Consider the following 19,116-nt stretch of genomic DNA (forward strand, 5'->3'; position numbering starts at 1 on the left):
TTTTTTTCTTACGTGAGTTTCTTGACATAAAAGGATCTCAGCCTTCAAGCGTACTGCAGCTTGTATCATTTCTTACGTTTGACCTTTAACATTCCAGGGACCCATCTCACCAGTTTAAAACCTTCCTCCCTCCTCCTCAGCAGTGCCCCAATACCAGCAGATGCATCCTCTTTATTTACAATCAGGGAAGTGCTGGTCCCATGGATATGTGGATATGTTTCCCTCTATGTGCAGCTTATTCCCTCCCCACCCACCCTACCCTCCAACTGATATTCCCTCCTCCTCCTGGAGGAATGACGACACTAGAACTCCTAGTGACTCACAGATTGTCCCAGCCCTCCTAGCGATCATTATAATAAACTGAAAAAAATGTTCCCTCTCTGCAAAGAAGCAGTATTGCTGTAAATTTAGCTTAACAGCATGGAACAGCAATGTTAACACTGCTAGTGAAGTTAGTAACCAATAAACTTAGGCACACTAGCCTTGGTTAAAGCAACACAGCTGGACCACCAGGGACCTTGGGTGAGTCTTGAGGGGGGGGGGTGTTTATATTTAATGAAAAAGGAAGGGATGGGGCAAGTTTTGGGGTTTTTTTTTTTGTTTTTTTTTTTTTAACACTGATGCCGTTTTTGCCTGGACGGAACATCAGCAGTGTTGGAAGAATTTGTGCATCTCGTGCGCAATCGGGATCCTGAGTGAGAGCGAGCCAGAAGGGGAGAACATTTGTGTGTGATTTATAGCATTATATAAGTAAGAGAGAGCGTGTTTGTGCAAGTGTGATTGACAGTATGTGTCAAAGTGAGCGAGCAAGTGTGTGATTGAGAGAGGTAGGTCAGGGAGGTGACGTGTTTGTGTGTGAGGGAGACAGAGACTGATCAAGGAGAGGTGACTGGTGTGTGTGTGAGGGAGACAGAGACTGATCAAGGACAGGTGACTGGTGTGTGTGTGAGGGAGACAGAGACTGATCAAGGAGAGGTGACTGGTGTGTGTGTGTGAGAGACAGAGAGACTGAGGAAGCATATATGACATCCATGGTCCCAATAGGTTTTTTAGGCCATTTCATGTCTTGTTTTATTAATTGATGTTTTTATATTGTTTTGTTTTATTTCATTGTTTAATTTTTGTATTTGCTGCATTTTTACTAAGTTATGTATTTTATTTTGTTTGTGATATTGATGAAGAATTTTTTTTAGTATTGCTGTTATTTATAAATTTTATATTTCCATGAACCAGTAAGATTATTTTGGAATATTGGTATTTAAAAATAAATAAATAAGTGAAGTCCGAGCTTCCGCAGTCATTGCTGCTTCTGGTGAGTGCTTTTGGTCTTCAAGGGAAAGGAGTAGGAGAGTTGCTAGAGAGGATAAGTAAAGGTGGCTTTATAAGTTTATTTTTCTTGATTGACTGTCATTTTAATTATTGGGTATTATGCGATGTCTGCTGTTTTGAAATATTTTATTGATATTTGGACAATGTTTTAATTTTTATGGGTTTTTAATTATTAGATGGTACTCTGTTCATCAGCTGTTTTGTAACATTTATTAGTAAAGCTTTACAATTATTTCTGTGTGGGGATATACAGCAGCTTGGCTTGTACTGTTTTTCTAATTAGTGGTGTATTGATGTTTAGGGCCTGGTTTAATAGTTGTAGTGTTGCCTTTTCATAGATAGGGTTTTTATTGTTTGTGTGTGTTCCATAATATGGGTGTAACATTGTACGGATTAGTTTGTGTGCATTATTGCAGATGCTGGGAGTGTGTTAGGTGCTATATTTCTCTTTCCATTTCTCCAGGTTTGCACTGCATGCAGAGTGGCTTCTTTGGTTTTCCATTCCAGTTTGTATCTCCATATTTATAATTTGTGTTTTTTCTGTACTTGGTGAAGGTCAGTTTTGTGTGTGTGACTAAAGTGAGGTATTTTACTAGCATGGAGGCAATTGTATCAATCTTATTTGTTGTATTTTCTCAATAGGACATGCATTAGTGGTAAATTACTGTCTTTTCATAAGGAAGGCTATTGCGCCTAGTAGTAGAGGGAGTTTGTTTAGCTTTTACTGAGATGTCAACTGAACCAGAATATCTTTTTTTTATATGGCCTAGTTCTGCTCTGCACCCATTGTTGGGGGTTGAGGAGGTTCCTGTGGATGCACAGTGTATGTTTACATTTAGCCCCTTGATGATCATATGTTCAGTGTGTCACGCATGTGAAGAACCATCTGGCAGGTGTGTCCCAGCCGAAAAACAGTTGAGAAACATTGCTTTAGAGGATTGGTTTCCATAATTGTAGCTAGGTGCCAATTATGACTGCGAAATTGGTTGGCAGACACTATTTCCAAGTCCAATCTTACAAGGTTACCATTTAAGGGTTCTCTCTTATTCGGAAGTGAGTTGGAGAAGATGTGAATAGCTGGGGTGAATCCAAGGTTCCTCAATTGCTAGAGTACAAGAAGGTGGCGACGTGTCCTTCTGGGGCATGGGCCGCACCAGGGATTCCTGTCAGTTTCATCATTTCAAAGGAGCAACTACTCAAAGGTCTCGTCCCTTCGGAAGATCCCAGTCCTTTCTGCGTAAGAAGCTTTGTAATGATGTGGGTTCCGGAGCCAGAGCCACCTCAGTCTTCACAATGAAGGAGAGAGGCTCACCTATTATAATAGGAGATAGGTGAGCGTCTATCTTGCTTTTATTAAAGGTGGGCCCAGATTACGATGGACCAGTGGGTCCTGCAAGTGGTAAAGGACAGCTATGTTCTAGAATTTCTGAGAATTCCTCTGGATATATTTATGGTCTGTCCATGCAACTCTCTACAGAAGAGTGGTAGTGAAGACTTTGTTAAGGCTGTTGGATTTGAAGGCCGTAATTCCTGTTCCCAGATCACAAGAAAATATGGGGTGCTATTCCATTTATTTTGTTATTTCCAAGAAGGAAGAGGGGTCCTCTCGGCCCATCCTGGATCTGAAAGGAGTCAATCGATATTTGCGTGCAACTCATTTCAGAATAGAAACTCTATGTTCTGTAATAATGGCAGTACAAACGAGGAAATTTCTCACTTCTTGACCTCACGGAGGCCTGTCTACACATTTCGATTTGCCAGAAATTCTATGTTTCACCGTTCTGGGATGTCTGTCAATTTTAGGCCCTGCCCTTCGAGTTGGCTACTGCACTAGGAATGTTTCCAAGGTTATGGTGGTGGTAGCAGCATCTCTGTGCAAATAGGACATTCTGGTCCATCCAGGGCCAGTGCAAGAGGATTAGGTACCCTAGGTGAGCCTTCTCCCTTGCGCCCCCCCCCCCCCCCCCCCACCGGTCTCGGCCCCGACTCCTACATCATTCTCGATCACGCCCACCGGCTGTGTGGTTTTCTGGGTCGCGAGCAGGTTGGGCACTGCTCGTAGTCTGCCAAATCTCCACTCCTCTTTGCCGCTGCTTGCAGCCCCATATGGTTCGCACCCAGTGGCGCACCAAGGGTCTCCGGCACCCGGGGGCCAATGCATGTGTGTGCCTCTCCAGCATCCCCCCATAATCCTTCTTGTACTAATGCTTAAGGTCACAGAAAATCAGTGGCATCTCTAGACAGAAGAATATTTTTTTGGGGGGGGGGAGCCAAAATGACGTTTCTTCATCACATCCACCTCTATAGCATGGATCCTGCTTTAAAATTGGTTAAAAAAAAAGTGGTGTTAAAGTCCAAAGAATCTTCTGCATAATTTTAAAAAGCTGGCCAGTTTCACACTATTAAATTATTTGATAGCCTCATTCAACTAATTCTGTATGGCTATGAGAGTGAAGTCTGGAATTTATAGGAAGGGACAATGTCAATATAAATCCTGCACCTCCAGTTCTGTAACTCTGTGCATCCACTGAAATTCCCCCAAACAATGGAGCTTGGATGTTTCCCTTACAGCTCATCATACTAAAAGATATTTTCAAATTCTGGTGTCACCTCACAGTAACAGCAGCACAAACACCTTCCACTGCCAGGCACATTGTGAACTAACACAAAACCCTGCAAAAAAGACACTCAAAATCTATACTGCAGTCCCACTGTAACGTAACAGTAATAACACCAAGGACTCAAACAACAATAACCCTACCTGTGAAAAAGCAAGGGTAAATATTACACCGGGTCCTAGAATACCAATACACCACCTACTGAGGAAACAAAACAAACCCGATTGCTATAGATCCCTATGCTAGCAGAATCTCTCATCATGGTCACACACACAGAGCAGAGACAGACCCTCACCAAATACAGAATACAAAATAAAGGAGCACAAATTAGAAAAAACTGAAATGGAAACCCCAAGAAGCCAGACTCTGTGTATTAACAATGGAAAAACAGAACGACCATTCCTCATAAAACAAATAAAATCAAAAAACATAAAGCATCAGTTATAATAGTAAAACCATAGTAATAAAAGAATATTTTAAAACTGATAAATAAAATTTCTATTAATTAAAATCATATACATTTTTTACAATTTCCCAAACACCAATAAAATATTTCAAAACAGCACATATATCAAATAACATTCAATAATTAAAACTAATAAGGATTTTAAAAAGCCCCTGCTGTCCATACGTGGGAGCTCTTGATTTCCAGTCACCCCCTGATATTGTCCAGGATTAGGAGGTTATCCTCTCTCTCTCACACATACTCACATGTCCATTCTCTCTCACTCATACACTGTCACATACATACACGTTCATGCTCTTATACCCACCATAACCTCTCGCTCTCACAGACACTGACACACTCTCAGGCTCTAAGACACTCTCTCCCCCTCCACAACCACCCCCCACACAAACTCTTACTCCCCTGGATTTTCTCATACACACACTCTCTGGCTCCCTCACATACACAAAAACACACACCCAGGCAAGTTCCCAGTCATTCTCACACACTGAAACTGACCCCCAGGCAGGCTCCCATTCATTCTCACACACACACAGACACCCAGGCAAGCTCCCAGTCATTCTCACACTGATCCCCAGGCAAGCTCCCAGTCATTCTCGCACCCATGCATTCACACACATACACCCCCAGGCAGACTCCCATTCATACACATACACACACTAAAGGCAGACCCCCTCTCTTTCTTTTGCCAGCAACCTTGGAGCCTCTCTCATTCCTCTGCTGCCACTGTCACTGCTGCCACATGGCTATTGGGGAGGCGCCGATTGCTGCTACTGGCACTGAAGCCCATTCTGCTGCCTCCTCTGTGCAGGCCCCGTGGGCTTCCACTTCCTCCATGCTGATCTCGTACATTGCGAGATCCGCATAGAGAAAGTGCTACTCTTGCACATTACCAAAGATTACATGTGCCAATCAGTAAAAAGTAAATTTTTTTTTTTTTTTTACACTTGCTGTCTGATCTTAGTTTTCTAATCAGTTGGTCACAGGCTTTTTTTTTCCACCTTGCCTTTCTTATTTTTTTGCCAATTCCTTAAATGTTAAATGTAAACCGGTTTGATGTGATTCTTGTCATGAAAATCGGTATAGCAAAATAATAAATAGAAAAAAAAGACAATATTTATTTTATTTATTTCTTTTCTCTCCATCTTCTTCCCTCAAACACACAGTCAGGTTCTCATTCTCACATGCATTTCTCTCTCTCACACACACACACAGGCTCTCACTGTCACATGCTGTCTCTCTTACACACACAGAGGCTCTCACATGCTGTCTCTGCAAACATTCAGGTCCTCACTCCCACACACAGTCTCTCAACTCATCTCATACACGCGCACATACACACTCTAGAGACCCTCAGCCTCTCTCTCACCTCTGGGCCTCCTCTTCACGGGTTGCCGCAGGATGGGCTCTGCAGCGGCCCTGCTACCGGGCCTCTTCTCGGGCCGCTGCGACTTGGGATTCGTGGTGGCCCGTAAACTCTGCTCCTCTTCTGCACGTGCTGATGCTCCTCCTCCTTCCTGCCCATGTGGCTCCGGCAACGTTTACTTCCGGGGCCGTGCAGGCAGGAAGGAGGAGGAGCATCAGCGCGTTTAAATGCGATCTTTATCTTCGGGCCGTGGTGATGTGAGCTCCACCACGGCCCTGCCGATCTGCCTGCTATATATGTGTCGCTGCTCAGCCGCCAGTGGGATGAGGTCCACTGGCGACCGCATGAGCCTCCCTGTGCCTGGGGGCATTGGCTCCCCTCAGGATATCACTGCTCGTGGTGCCCCCTAATACTCTGTACCCTAGGCCCAGGCCTAGTTCGCCTAGTGCTTCCACCGGCCCTGGATTCATCTGTATCTGGACGACTGGTTGATTCAGGCCAAAAGTGCAGACGAAAGTCACTTGGCATCTCGCAAGATGATCTCCTTGCTTCAGGAGCTAGGCTGGGTGGTGAATTTGGCCAAGAACAGTTTACAGCCATCTCAGATGCTAGAACATCTCAGCGTTCAGTTCAGTACAGAGCAGGGCAGAATGTTTCTACTGAAGAGTCACATTCAGAAGTTAGTTACTCAAGTTCATGCCTTGAGATAGACTATTCACCCGATGGTGTGGTCTTAGCTGCAGGTCCTGGGATCGATGGCAGCCACATTGGACATAGTCCCCTAGGTGAGGGTGCTCATTCGACCCCCTTTAGCATGTGTTGCTCTCCTGGTGGAATCCACAGTCACAGGAGTACACAGTGAGATTCTACTTGCCATTGGAGGTGAGCATCCAGTTGCAGTAGTGGTTACAAGCAGATCATCTCAGGAAGGGAGTTTTCTTGGACACACCGGACTGGTTAAAGTTCATAACAGATGCGAGCCTGCTGGTTTGGAGGCTCACTGTCAAGAGTTGGTGGTGCAAGGTCGGTGGAATGCTGAGGAGCAGCTGTGGACCATCAATCGGTTGGAAGTGCGTGTAGTTTGGCTGGCATGATTGCGATTTGCCGAGCGACTGGAAGCTTGAGTAGTAAGGATAATGTCGGACCATGCCATGACAGTGGCCTATATCAATCATCAAAGTGGAACAAGAAGCCAACAGGTGTTGGTGGAGGTAGATGCACTCATGGTATGGGCAGAAAAACATCTCCAGGACATTTCCACCTCCCACATTGCCGAGAAGGACAATGTAAGGCCTGGCTTCCTCAGCAGACAGGTCTTGGACCCAGGAGAGTGGTAGTTGGTAGAAAAGGCCTTTCAGTTCACAGTGACATGCCGATGTCGTCCGTACCTGGATTTACTGGCGAGCTCCGAAAATGGGAAGGTACCATGGTTCTTCAGTCGCAAAAGAGAATTGAGAGTGCTGGGTATCGATGTCATTTAGGTTTGGCTGCGGAGTGGGGTGTATTATGCCTTCCCGCCATGGCCAATGATAGGCAGGGTCATTTGGAAGATTGTGAGTCAGACCGAAACTGTACTTCTAGTGGCTCCAGATTGACCCCAGAGGCCATGGTATGACAATTTTCGAAGGCTACTGGTGGACAGTCCTCTCAGACTGCCACTCAGGGAAGGATCTGTTGCATCAAGAGTCCATACTGCATGACTATTTGGGTTGGGTTTGTCTTATGGATTGGCCCTCGTTGTTGAAGCATGGTTATTCTTCTGCATTGATTTCCACTTTGCTCCTGGCCAGGAACTTTTCTACATCTTTAGCTTGTGCTAGGGTTTACAGAGTGTTCAAGTGCGAGGTTTTCACCTTCTTAAATTTGAAATTCCACTGACATAGGAATTTTTGCAGGAAGATTTGGTTAAAGGTTTGGCCTTAAGTAGCTCTCATTTGCTATAGGGGTGGACTCTTGTCTTTCCATCCAGATGTGCCCAGGTTTTTGAATGGAGTTAAGCATCTATGTCCTCCCTTGCGGCTACTGGTGCCTCTTTGGGACCTTAATCTGGTCTTGTGCTCTTTGGGACCTTAATCTGGTCTTGCGTTTTTTGGCGGGTCCTACATTTCAGCCATTGCGTGGTCTCTTTGCAGCTGCTCACCTTGAAAACAGTTTTTCTGGTAGCAATCTGTTCAACACGATGGATCTCTGAGGTGCAAGCTCTGTCTTGCTGTGAGCAGTTTCTATGAATGACTCCGGGGCGGTAGAGTTTACGATACCTTCCTTTGTGCTGAAAGGAACAAGATTCATTTGAATCAATCTATTTCCCTGACCATGCTGGACAGGGATACAGATAAGCATGATTATTTTCTGTTGCATGCCTTGGATGTCAAGCAACATCTTGTATGGTACTTGAAGATTATTTGCTCTTTAAGGAAGTCTGACTGTTTGTGCTCCATGGATGAGGTAAACGAGGAGAACTAGTGACCATAGCCTGTTGGGTGAAAGAAGTCATGACAGCCACCTATGTGGATGCAGATGTCCCATCAACTAGACAGGTCAGAGCATATTCCTCTAGAGCATAGGTGGTTTCTTGGGCAGATCTACAGTTGTTTTCTCCCATCAAAATTTGATGAGCAGCAACGTGGTCCTTCTTACACACTTCAAGCATTACTGCTTGGATGTTAGGCTGAGGAGGATGTGGCTTTTGCACGGTGTTGATGGGACCACGGGTAGCCTTCTGCCCTTTTCGGGAATAGATTTGGTACATCTCACAGGTGTAGATTGGCCTGCCCAAGTGCAGAGGAATGAAAAATGATTACTTACCTGATAATTTCCTTTCCTCTAAGGAAGGCAGGTGAACCCACAACCCACCCTGGGCTGCCTACTTGCTTTTAGTTCGCCTTTTGTATGTAGGCGATGAAGAATCCTATTTCTGTTAATTAGTTTGAAAGACTGGTAAGTGACATAACCAGATTAAGATTAGTTGATGTTGTTTGATTTTTTGCTGAGCTCAGTGTTTCCTAGATAGTTGGAATCAGTAGTGGTTGACAATTAATAGTCATGTTCAAGTATAATCAGTTTATTCACAGTTTGGCTTTTCTAGAGATACTGGTGGGTTGATGTCGGAGCAGAGCTATATGTCAGTGACGTCAGCGTCACTCCGTCTCCATCTGCTGGTAGGTGTGCATAATCCACTAGTATGGATTGGCCTGCCTTCTTTAGAGGAAAAGAAATTATCAGGTAAGTAAAAAATTCTCTTTTTATGTTTATTATAATAAACACTAATAAATTCCTATAAAAAATAAAATAAAAACTGAAAATGAAGTTCCCTAACTATCTGGAATATTCCCTGGTGTATTTGTAGTTTTGGTTATATTGCATTTTAAGCAGTTTGTCCAGCCAATCAAAGATAAAGAAAGATTATGTCATCTATTAAAATCCACTGCAATCTTGTCTGACCTAGATTAAAGATTGTTGAATAAACCTTTTTCAGTGTCTTCTACCTATAGTCCTTAATTTTTAAAGTTATTTTTGCTTATTTTTATTTTCCACTAAGGTATAGCAATATGTTCCAAATATAGTCCAATAATATAGTAGAGTTTCTCCTCGGACAAGCAGGATGGTAGTCCTCATGTGTGGGTGACATCATCAGATGGAGCCCTGATGCAGAAAACTTATGTCAAATTTTCTAGAACTTTGACTAGGCACACTGAGCATGCCCTGTATCACGCATCCACGTGGGGTCCCTTTCCAGTCTCTCTCCACGGAGCTGTAAGCATCGCGATGTGAGTGAGCTCACTTTGGTTGCTTTTTGGACTTATGGAAAACTTTGTTTTTCTTGAGTTTTTCGCAGCTTTTTTTTTTTCTAGTTGTCCCATCACCGGGTCCCTCTCGGTGCCTTCCCGTAGTCTCTCTTAGTCAAGGATTTTGGTGATTCGGGTAAGTTTTCTTTCACGGTCGATTCCCCCATGGCGGTAGTTCATCAGTGCCTGCCAGCTATCGTGCCCTGCCGTCATTGTCTACCGTTAGTGCCCTTTTGTTTCATCCATCATGACCATGTCCGGTTTTTGGCAATGCCCCTGGTGCTCGAGGGCCCATATCCATTACAGATCCACATGAGTCATGTCCTCTGCCTAGGGGCATCGTATGATGTCCGGGGTTGTCGCTTATAAACTCAGATAACCCCGAAGGGATGTCTATTTTGACTCGACAAGCTGGAACAACTCTTTGGGTCGAAGAAGTCTGAGGCATCGGAATCGGTGGTATCTGCATCGAAGGACCAAGGAGCCTCATCGATGGACACTGAGCATAGACATTAGTGGGACCATCGGTTTCATCAATGTCGCCGGTGGACACACGACTCTCCAACAACTCTCTGCCAGCACTCTGGAACAGTCATCATCCAGGAGGCCAGCGAGACTGGAGCCAAGGAAGTCTTTCTTTCACCAAAGGAAGAACTTTCTCCACCTCCTCGTTCCCGTGAACACCATCAGGGTTCCTGCGACGGGCCCAGGCAGCAGAGAGCCCCCAAATCCTAACTGGCTCCTCAGTCACCTCGGGGATAGAGTTTTGCCTGGGCCGTAGGAAGCATAAACCAGTTGCCCGTACCCGGGATGATGGACCCTCTGGTTGGGGGGAAGGCGGCTGTTCTCTGCAAACTGGTGGCCCAGTATAACATCAGACCAGTGGGTTCTGTCCATTGTCCAACAGTGTTACCAATTGAATCTAATGGGTGTCCCGCCAAATTGATCTCCCTGCCTGTTTTGGGGTCTGGTAGGGCAACAGGAGGTACTGTTAGCGAAGCTGCTCTCCCTCTTAACAGCCAGAGCGGTCGAGCTCGCATCACCAGGGAAAGAGGGTGGGGATTTTACTCCAGGTTCTTCTTGATTCCAAAGAGAACAGGAGGACTCCGTTCCATCCTAGACCAAGGGCCTTGAACAAGTTTCTAAATAAAGAAAAGTTCAAGATGGTTTCCCTGGGCACCTTGGTCCTCCCTTTTGCATAAAGGGGACTGGCTGTGCTCCCTAGATCTAAAAGATGCATACATGCAAATCGAGATCTTCCCCGGTCTCAGGAAGTATCTCCAATTTGTCGAGGGAAAAACAGTGCTTCCAGTACCGGATGTTGCCATTCGGGTTTGCGTCAGCCTTACGAGTCTTCTCAAAATGCCTGGTCATAATGGTGGTGCACCTCTGCAGCTTGGAGTGCATGTTTTCACCTGTCTGCATGATTGACTGATCAAGAGCACGACTCAGGCAGGGGACACCAAGTCCATGCGATTGATCATTCAGGTGTGAGTTACTAGAATTAATTCTCACTTCAGTTGGACATCATAGGAACCCTGCTAGACACGGCTCAGGTCAAGGTCTTCCTGCCTCTCTAGAGGGCCATCATCTTGATGACCATAGTGGCAGAGATCCAACAGAGTCAGTAGGTGTCAGCCTGGCACATGTTGAGGTTTTTGGGCCATATGGCCACAACCGTCCATGTCACTCCCTTGGCACATTTACACATGCGCAGAACTCAATGGACCCTGAGGTCGCAGTGGTGCCAGGCCTCTCAGAGCCACCAGGATTGTATCCAGGTCACTCTTTCTCTCCGGAACTCAGTGTCCTGGTGGCAAGTACTTTCAGATCTGGAAAGGGGGATCTCGTTTCGAAGTCCTCCTAATTGTCCTAACCACAAATGCATCCACCTGGGGTGGGGGGGCTCAGCATCTAGGGTCTCTGGTCTGCTCAGGAACACTCTTGTCAAATCAAATTCCTAGAGCTTTGGGCGATCAAGTATGCGCAATGGGCTTTCAGAGATTGGCTGCCCAACAAAGTTGTCCTCATCCAAACTGATAACCAAGTAGCTATGTGGTATGTCAAGCAGGGAAGCACATATACCTCCTGTGTCCTGGTACATGGTCCTATCCCTTGGGATGGTACTCAGGGCCATGACCCTGGTCGGGACTGAGAAACGTGGTAGTGGACAACCTGAGTTGAGCCTTCAGACCCCATGAGTGGTCCCTGGACCAGGGGATAGCGAATTGGATATTTCATCTCTGGGAGAGCCTAGACATAGATCTGTTCAGGTTCCCCTGCAACAGGAACATGCATTGGTTCTACTTCCTGTACAGGTCAGATGGCAAACTGGACTCTGATGCCCTCTACTTCCACTGGGGCAAGGGTCTTCTGTATGTGTATACTCAGATTCCCTTAGTGGCAAAGATTCTCTTGAAGCTTCGCGAAGACAGGGGGGACTATGATCCTCATAGCCACTCATTTGCCGAGATAGGTCTGGTTTCCACTTTTACGGTAGTTGTCCATCCGGAGATCGATCATACTGGGAACTTCCCCAGATTTCATCACTCAAGGTCGAGGCAGGTTGTGGTATCCCAGCCTTCAGGCCATGTTGCTCACAGCCTGGATGTTAAGAGGTTAATTCTGCAACCATTCGATCTCTGAGGATGTGTCTTGGGACCTGTGGGCTTCTAGAAAGGCTTTCACTAGAAGGTCCTATGGACTGAAGTGGAAAAGTTTTCCATGTCATGTGAGCAGAAGACTCTAGATCCATTCTCCTGCCCCACACAAAAACTACTTGATTACCTTCTACACTTATCAGAGACTGGCTTAAAAATCAACTCTGTTAGAGTTCATCTCAATGCAGTTGGCACATACCACCAAGATGTAGATGGTACACCCATCTCTGTACAGGCTATAATTGTACGTTTCATGTGGGGCTTGCTTCAATTGAAGCCTTCCCTAAGACCTTCCGCTGTGTCTTGAGATCTCAACGTGGTGGTAGCTCAGCTGATGAAAGCTGCTTTTGAGCCGCTGCACACCTGTGATCTGAGGTACCTGACCTGAAAGGTCATATTTTTGGTGGTGGTCACTTTAGTGCTCAGGGTCAGCGAGCTCCAGGCCTTAGTGACTTATCTACCTTATACTAAGTTTTATCATGACAGGGAGGTCTTGCCTACATGCCCTAACTTCCTGCATAAGGTGGTGATGGATTTCCATCTTAACCAGTCAATCATCCTGCCAGTATTCTTTCCCAGGCCCCATTCACAGCAAGGTGAACGAGCACTGCACAGTTTGGACTGCTAGTGAGCCTCAGCCATCTATCTGGAGCAGACAGAAGCCCATAGACAGTCCACCCAACTTTTTGTTTCTTTTGACAAGAATAGATTGGGAGTTGCTGTTGCCAAACAGACACTACCTAATTGGCTAGCAGATTGCATCTCCTTCTGTTATGCTCAGGCGAGACTGCATCTTGGGGATTATGCCAAGGCTCATTCTGTCAGAGCCATGGCAGCTTTGGTGGTCCACTTGCAAGCAGTTCCCATGGAGAAGATCTGCAAGACTGTGACGTGGAGTTCTCACCACACATTCACATCTCATTCCTGACTGGATAGGGATGGCAGACGTGAGGATAGGTTCAGACGATCTGTTCTTCGGAGCTTGTTTGAGGTTTAGAACCCAACTTTCCCGCCTAGGGTCCATTGTTTGGGTTCAAGATGTCTCCCCCTCTGTTACTGGCAGCACCATTGTAATTGTGCCCGTTGGCATCTGGTTAGGTGTCCTTTGGTCTCCTTTTGTGTTGGGGAGCCGACTGTAGCTAGGGATTCAGCCATGTGTGAGGACTAGCATCCTGCTTGTCCTTGGAGAAAGCAGAGATGCTTACCTGTGACAGGTGTTCTAGGACAAACAGGAAACCCGCTCGCCACCCCACAGAGTGGGGTTTCTCCTATTTTTTTTTATTTTAGTTATAATTCTATGTTACGAGACTGGAGAGGGATCCCGCGAGAATGCATGGTGTAGGGCATGCTCAATGTGCCTAGGCAAAGTTCTAGAAACTTTGACATAAATTTTCCGCATCGAAGCTCCATCTGATGATGAAACCCATGTGTGAGGACGAATATCCTGCTGTCCTCTGAGAACTCCTGTTACAGGTAAACAACTCTGCTTTACTCAATTGACTTTTAGACTAGAATAACTAATTTGTGTAGTATGACCGTTATTTTAGGAACTTCTTGCATCAGTGTATTGAGATATACTAAAATACTGTCTGCATGCATGGCTTAGTTTAAAAAGTTGCTTATTAAAAAGAACGTGTGCTTAGACCTTTGGACTGTTAATCCCAATGTTCCATTTATTGGAGAAATATTTATGATGGTTTAGGAGTTTGCATATCGTAGTATAAAGGTCAAAGCATGAAAATAGCGGTGCACTAATCATAGTATTAATTAAACACACAATTTGTTTGCGGTACACTAAACTTGTACAGAAATCGGCAGGGAGGCCGCAGCACTCACATAGCTCACTACAGTACACCATTTTTTGGTAAGCTATGTGAATGCTGCGGCATTCCTTCTGATTCCTGTGCACACACTCTGGAATTTGTGTGTTGATAATATGATTAGTACGAATTCCTAAACTGTCATAAATCTTTCTCCAATAAATGACGAGCAGTCCAGAAATCTAAGCGCACAATCTTTTCCCTTAGCGATTTGTCGCTAATTGTGTATGTTTCATACTCTACCTTTTTGTTTGTGCATTAGTTTAAAAAGTTCCATAATATTATCTTTTTATGCTTTCATCTCTTAATTTTGCAAAAGGCTCTGGTACTGAAGAAAAGAGAATCTCTGACGTTTAAATTTATGCCTCATTCCTTCTGTCTCTTACAGAACAAATCGTCATATACCAGGTGGGCGTGATTCCCAGCCAGTATTTCGGGGTCCTTGGACACAGGGACTTGGAGGGATTTAAAAATCTGACTCTGATAGCTGTGATTCTCATCATTACAAACTCTACAGTAAGGAAGACATGTCGTGCTCCCATCTAACCATTTGTTTCAACCAGCCCTCCCTTCACAATGCTCTCCTTCTCACTCTTCCCTCGTTCCTGTCTCACCTTCCTCCTCACACTATCCTTTCATTCTGGGGTTGTTATCTGCCTTGTGCCATGCTCTGTTTTACATTACCCTTTGGCTACGCTCCCACTCGCTCATATTACCCTCCTCCAGTCTTCTACATGTCATCCTTCATACTTTCCTACTTATGATCTCATCTCCCTGCCCTCCCTCCTCATACTGCTAAACACTGTTGCCTTTTGTATACTGCTATCTCATCTTTTCTTAGCGTACAGTCAGATGAATCCAGAACAAGTGGATTTATGCTCCCCTACCAGCAGATGGAGACTGAGCAAACTGACGTCACTGTATATAACCTCCCCCCTCTAGTGACAGTAGCCTGCCAGTATTCTCCATCTCCAGCAGATAAGAACATGCCTATACAGGGTCAGGCCAAGGGTCCATCAAGCCCAGCATCCTGTCTCCAACAGTGGCCAATCCAGGCCATAAGAACCTGGCAATTACCCAAAAACTAAGTCTATTCCATGTAACCATTGCTAATGGCAGTGGCTATTCTCTAAGTGAACTTAATAGCAGGTAATGGACTTCTCCTCCAAGAACTTATCCAATCCTTTTTTAAACACAGCTATACCAACTGCACGAACCACATTCTCTGGCAACAAATTCCAGAGTTTAATTGTGCGTTGAGTAAAAAAGAACTTTCTCCGATTAGTTTTAAATGTGCCCCATGCTAACTTCATGGAGTGCCCCCTAGTCTTTCTACTATCCGAAAGAGTAAATAACCAATTCACATCTACCCGTTCTAGACCTCTCATGATTTTAAACACCTCTATCATATCCCCCCTCAGTCGTCTCTTCTCCAAGCTGAAAAGTCCTAACCTCTTTAGTTTTCCTCGTAGGGGAGCTGTTCCATTCCCCTTATCATTTTGGTCGCCCTTCTCTGGGGATTGCTTGATTTGAGAAAATAGGAGAATTAAGGAGAAAAGAGAGGATTTGCCCTGCTCTCTTGCAGTGATTACCATAATGTCCCTCCCCCAGTTGAGAATTTCTGAGGTGATATCCGTGGTCCTTCAGATGTGTGCCTTGGTCTGGTAGCTGTTTGTTTCAGCCTGCGTGGACCTAGCTGCTTGTGCAGCTGAACGGTAGCGGGTGCAGGAAGCCGAGCATGGCGGTGATGGCAAATGCCCTCTCTCCCCGCAGCCGGAGACCATCTCTGTACTCAGCCAGGTAAGGCTAAGCTTTGGTAAGTGTTTAAAAACCCCCCAAAACAGACAGACAGAGACAGTGAAGAAGGAGAGTTCTGTTAGGGCTTCTTTCCTCTTGGTCTCTGTTCTAGGTGCGCCGTTCTGACGTTTGTCCCGCTCCGTGGGAGGTCGAAGGACATTGGCAGACTGGCGGGTTGAGCAGCCTCGGTTGACTAGGCCCCACTCTAAGGCTTCTTAGTTGCATGTTGCGAGGTAGGCCTCAATGGCATTTCACGCGCTTCTTAGGCTGCCCTCTACAAGATTCTTTTCGGTGTGTGCGTCTGGCTGTGGTTCCAGTTGTGCGAGGTCCCAAAAAGTAAGAAGGTAGGCGATCTACAAAAGCCGTCAGGACAATAAAGGAGGTAGATGCCAAGGTCTTTTTCAATTCTTTATTGAAGTGGAGACGTGTTAAAAAAACACATCCCGACTCTGGCCGAGTTTCGCCGTTTACATAACGGCTGCCTCGGGCTTAGAAATGTATGTCTGGACTCAGGATTACTGAGCAAGCTTGTATGCTTGTGCATCAGACGGATCTGTGCATTTGTGATCCGCAGTAGCTTTGAATCTTATCTCTTATGAAAGTAACAAGTGGAGACCCAGATCTGTAAGGAAAGCGTAAGGTGCTTATAGAAGAATTGAATCCACATGATTAGGATTTACTTTCATAAGAGATAAGATTCAAAGCTACTGCGGATCACAAATGCACAAGCATACATGCTTGCTCAGTAATCCTGAGTCCAGACATACATATCTAAGCCCCTGAGGCAGCCACAGAGAATGGGATGATTGTCCTCAGTAACAACCATAAATAGGGAGGAAAACAAAAGCCCCCAAATTCTCCAGAAACAGCTGTTTCAGAAACTTGTTGCAACAGTCCTCTACAGAAGGCGGCAGTTTCTCCACTGTTCATGGAGGGGTAAACACAGCCAATCTCCAGTGTCCACAGCAAGGGGAAACTGACCTTACTGCAAAACTCATAAATCTCTAACTACTCTTTCTTCAAACTTATCCCCCATAATCTTCACCCTTTGCTGTCTACTGGATACAAAGGTGAAAAGCCCTTTAGAAACAGGAGGTTTGCACAGGGCCAAAAGCCAAATAAGCCTTTCCCTAAGTTCTCTGATCCGCCGTGGCTATCATTACTGAACGCTCAGCACCGTGTAGATAATTGTTCTGCTCATTGAGTTACCTTCTGCTGTGTTTTCTTCTTACCCCTGTTCAATGTAACTATTACCTCTCTTCGCTATGTTTATTTATTTATTTAAATGCTTTAAAAATATACCGACATTCATAGGACATATCATGCCGGTTCACAATCAACCTTGGAAAGCAAGAAGGAGAAATTACAAAAAACAGGGAGGGGGGAGGTGGAGCAGGAATGGAAAACGGAGAGGCTGGGGGCCAGGTGACAGCAAGCGCAGAAGATGCGGGAAGGAGAAAGGTAGTGAAGAGCTAGGAGAGAGAGAAATTGAGAGGAACTGTGTTAAATAACTGGGTATAAAAATTAACAAATTTACAGAGTCAGCAATTCCATACGATGCATCAACGGAATAGGTGGGAAGGGGGACGGGGATGTGGCAGTAGAGGGGGCTTTGGGTCTGGTTGGAGTCAGGGTACGCTTGTAGGAAGAGCCAGGTTTTGATGCCTTTTTTGATGTTGGGTAAGGATGGTTCAAGGCGGAGGGACGTGGGTAGAGAGTTCCAGAGGGTGGGGCTGGCTATGGTAAAGGCTCTCTCTCTAGTGGTGGAGTGGTCTGCTATTTTGAGGGGTGGGATGTGTAAGGTGCCAGCCGTGGAGGCTCTGGAGGGACGATTGGATGTACGGAAACGTGGTCGTTTTTGTGAAGCACGTTATGGAGTATGGTGAGGGTTTTGTATTTTATTCGGAATGGGATGGGGAGCCAGTGCAGTTCTTTTAAAATGGGTGTGATGTGTTCTCTTTTACGAGTGTCAGTGATGATTCGTGCCATAGAGTTCTGCAGGATTTGTAGAGGTTTAATGTTTAAGGTTGTTGTACCCTGGTTCCCTGTAAACCAACATGATATGATTGTATCATGAATGCCGGTTTAAAAAAGCACTAAATAAATAAATAAATTATGTAAACAGCGAAACTCGGCCAGAGTCGGGATGTATTTTTTTACACGTCTCCACTTCAATAAAGAATTGAAGAAGACCGTGGCATCTACCGCCTTTGTTGTCCTTCCAGTTGTGCGTCCAGCTTTTTTCTGGCTGCCTGGTTGGGATTTTTTGTGCATCCAGGCTAGCGCTTACTTGTGTGTCCAAGTTACACATTTGTTGTGCGCCTGCCCTTTGAGTGGTGCTTATTTTATGGATGCCTAGTGTTGGGATGCCTAAGTATCAGACGCTCAAATATCAGACGTCTAGCTTTTGGATGGCCAAGTTTCAGACGTTTAAAAAAACAACAAAATAACAGCTAGACTCATGCTTCCGGGCACCGCTTAGTGCACTGTCTGCCATAATGGCGCCTATTCCAAAAACTGCTATGTGCCTTTCCCTTTGCTCTGCCTGTTATATTAGGACATCTCAGCCAGGAGCACCCGCTGTTTGGCGGCTCAAGGAGATTTATCCTCCTCTGATTTCACGAAGCCTGGTTCTTCCCAGTCGGATGTTGGTCTGGGTAAAGACGGCTTAGGTGGGGCACCTGAGGTTAGGACTTTTCAGCTTGGAGAAGAGACGGCTGAGGGGGGATATGATAGAGATGTTTAAAATCATGAGAGGTCTAGAACGGGTAGATGTGAATCGGTTATTTACTCTTTCGGATAGTAGAAAGACTAGGGGGCACTCCATGAAGTTAGCATGGGGCACATTTAAAACTAATCGGAGAAAGTTCTTTTTTACTCAACGCACAATTAAACTCTGGAATTTGTTGCCAGAGGATGTGGTTAGTGCAGTTAGTATAGTTGTGTTTAAAAAAGGATTGGATAAGTTCTTGGAGGAGAAGTCCATTACCTGCTATTAAGTTCACTTAGAGAATAGCCACTGCCATTAGCAATGGTTACATGGAATAGACTTAGTTTTTGGGTACTTGCCAGGTTCTTGTGGCCTGGATTGGCCACTGTTGGAAACAGGATGCTGGGCTTGATGGACCCTTGGTCTGACCCAGTATGGCATGTTCTTATGTGAAGTTATTTAATTATTCCAAAAGACAGATTGAACTCTGCCAAAAAGAATAGAACGGAATCCTTGGGTTACACTACCCCCCAGTGTCAATGTCACAGAATCTAAATAACATGAT

General features: G+C 45.2%; 1 protein-coding gene across 3 annotated transcripts in view; it reads left to right on the forward strand.

The window, feature by feature from the left end:
• ABCD4 (ATP binding cassette subfamily D member 4) overlaps positions 1-19,116 on the forward strand; it is a 272,156-nt gene that overhangs the window by 60,024 nt on the left and 193,016 nt on the right. For all 3 annotated transcript variants that reach the window (XM_029598440.1, XM_029598438.1, XM_029598439.1), the window contains exon 4: positions 14,433-14,560. In XM_029598440.1, coding sequence (XP_029454300.1) covers positions 14,433-14,560 — 128 coding nt within the window. The remainder of the gene's footprint in view (positions 1-14,432; positions 14,561-19,116) is intronic.

The sequence above is a fragment of the Rhinatrema bivittatum genome, chromosome 4, assembly GCF_901001135.1.
Source record: "Rhinatrema bivittatum chromosome 4, aRhiBiv1.1, whole genome shotgun sequence".
Classification (NCBI taxonomy): domain Eukaryota; kingdom Metazoa; phylum Chordata; class Amphibia; order Gymnophiona; family Rhinatrematidae; genus Rhinatrema; species Rhinatrema bivittatum.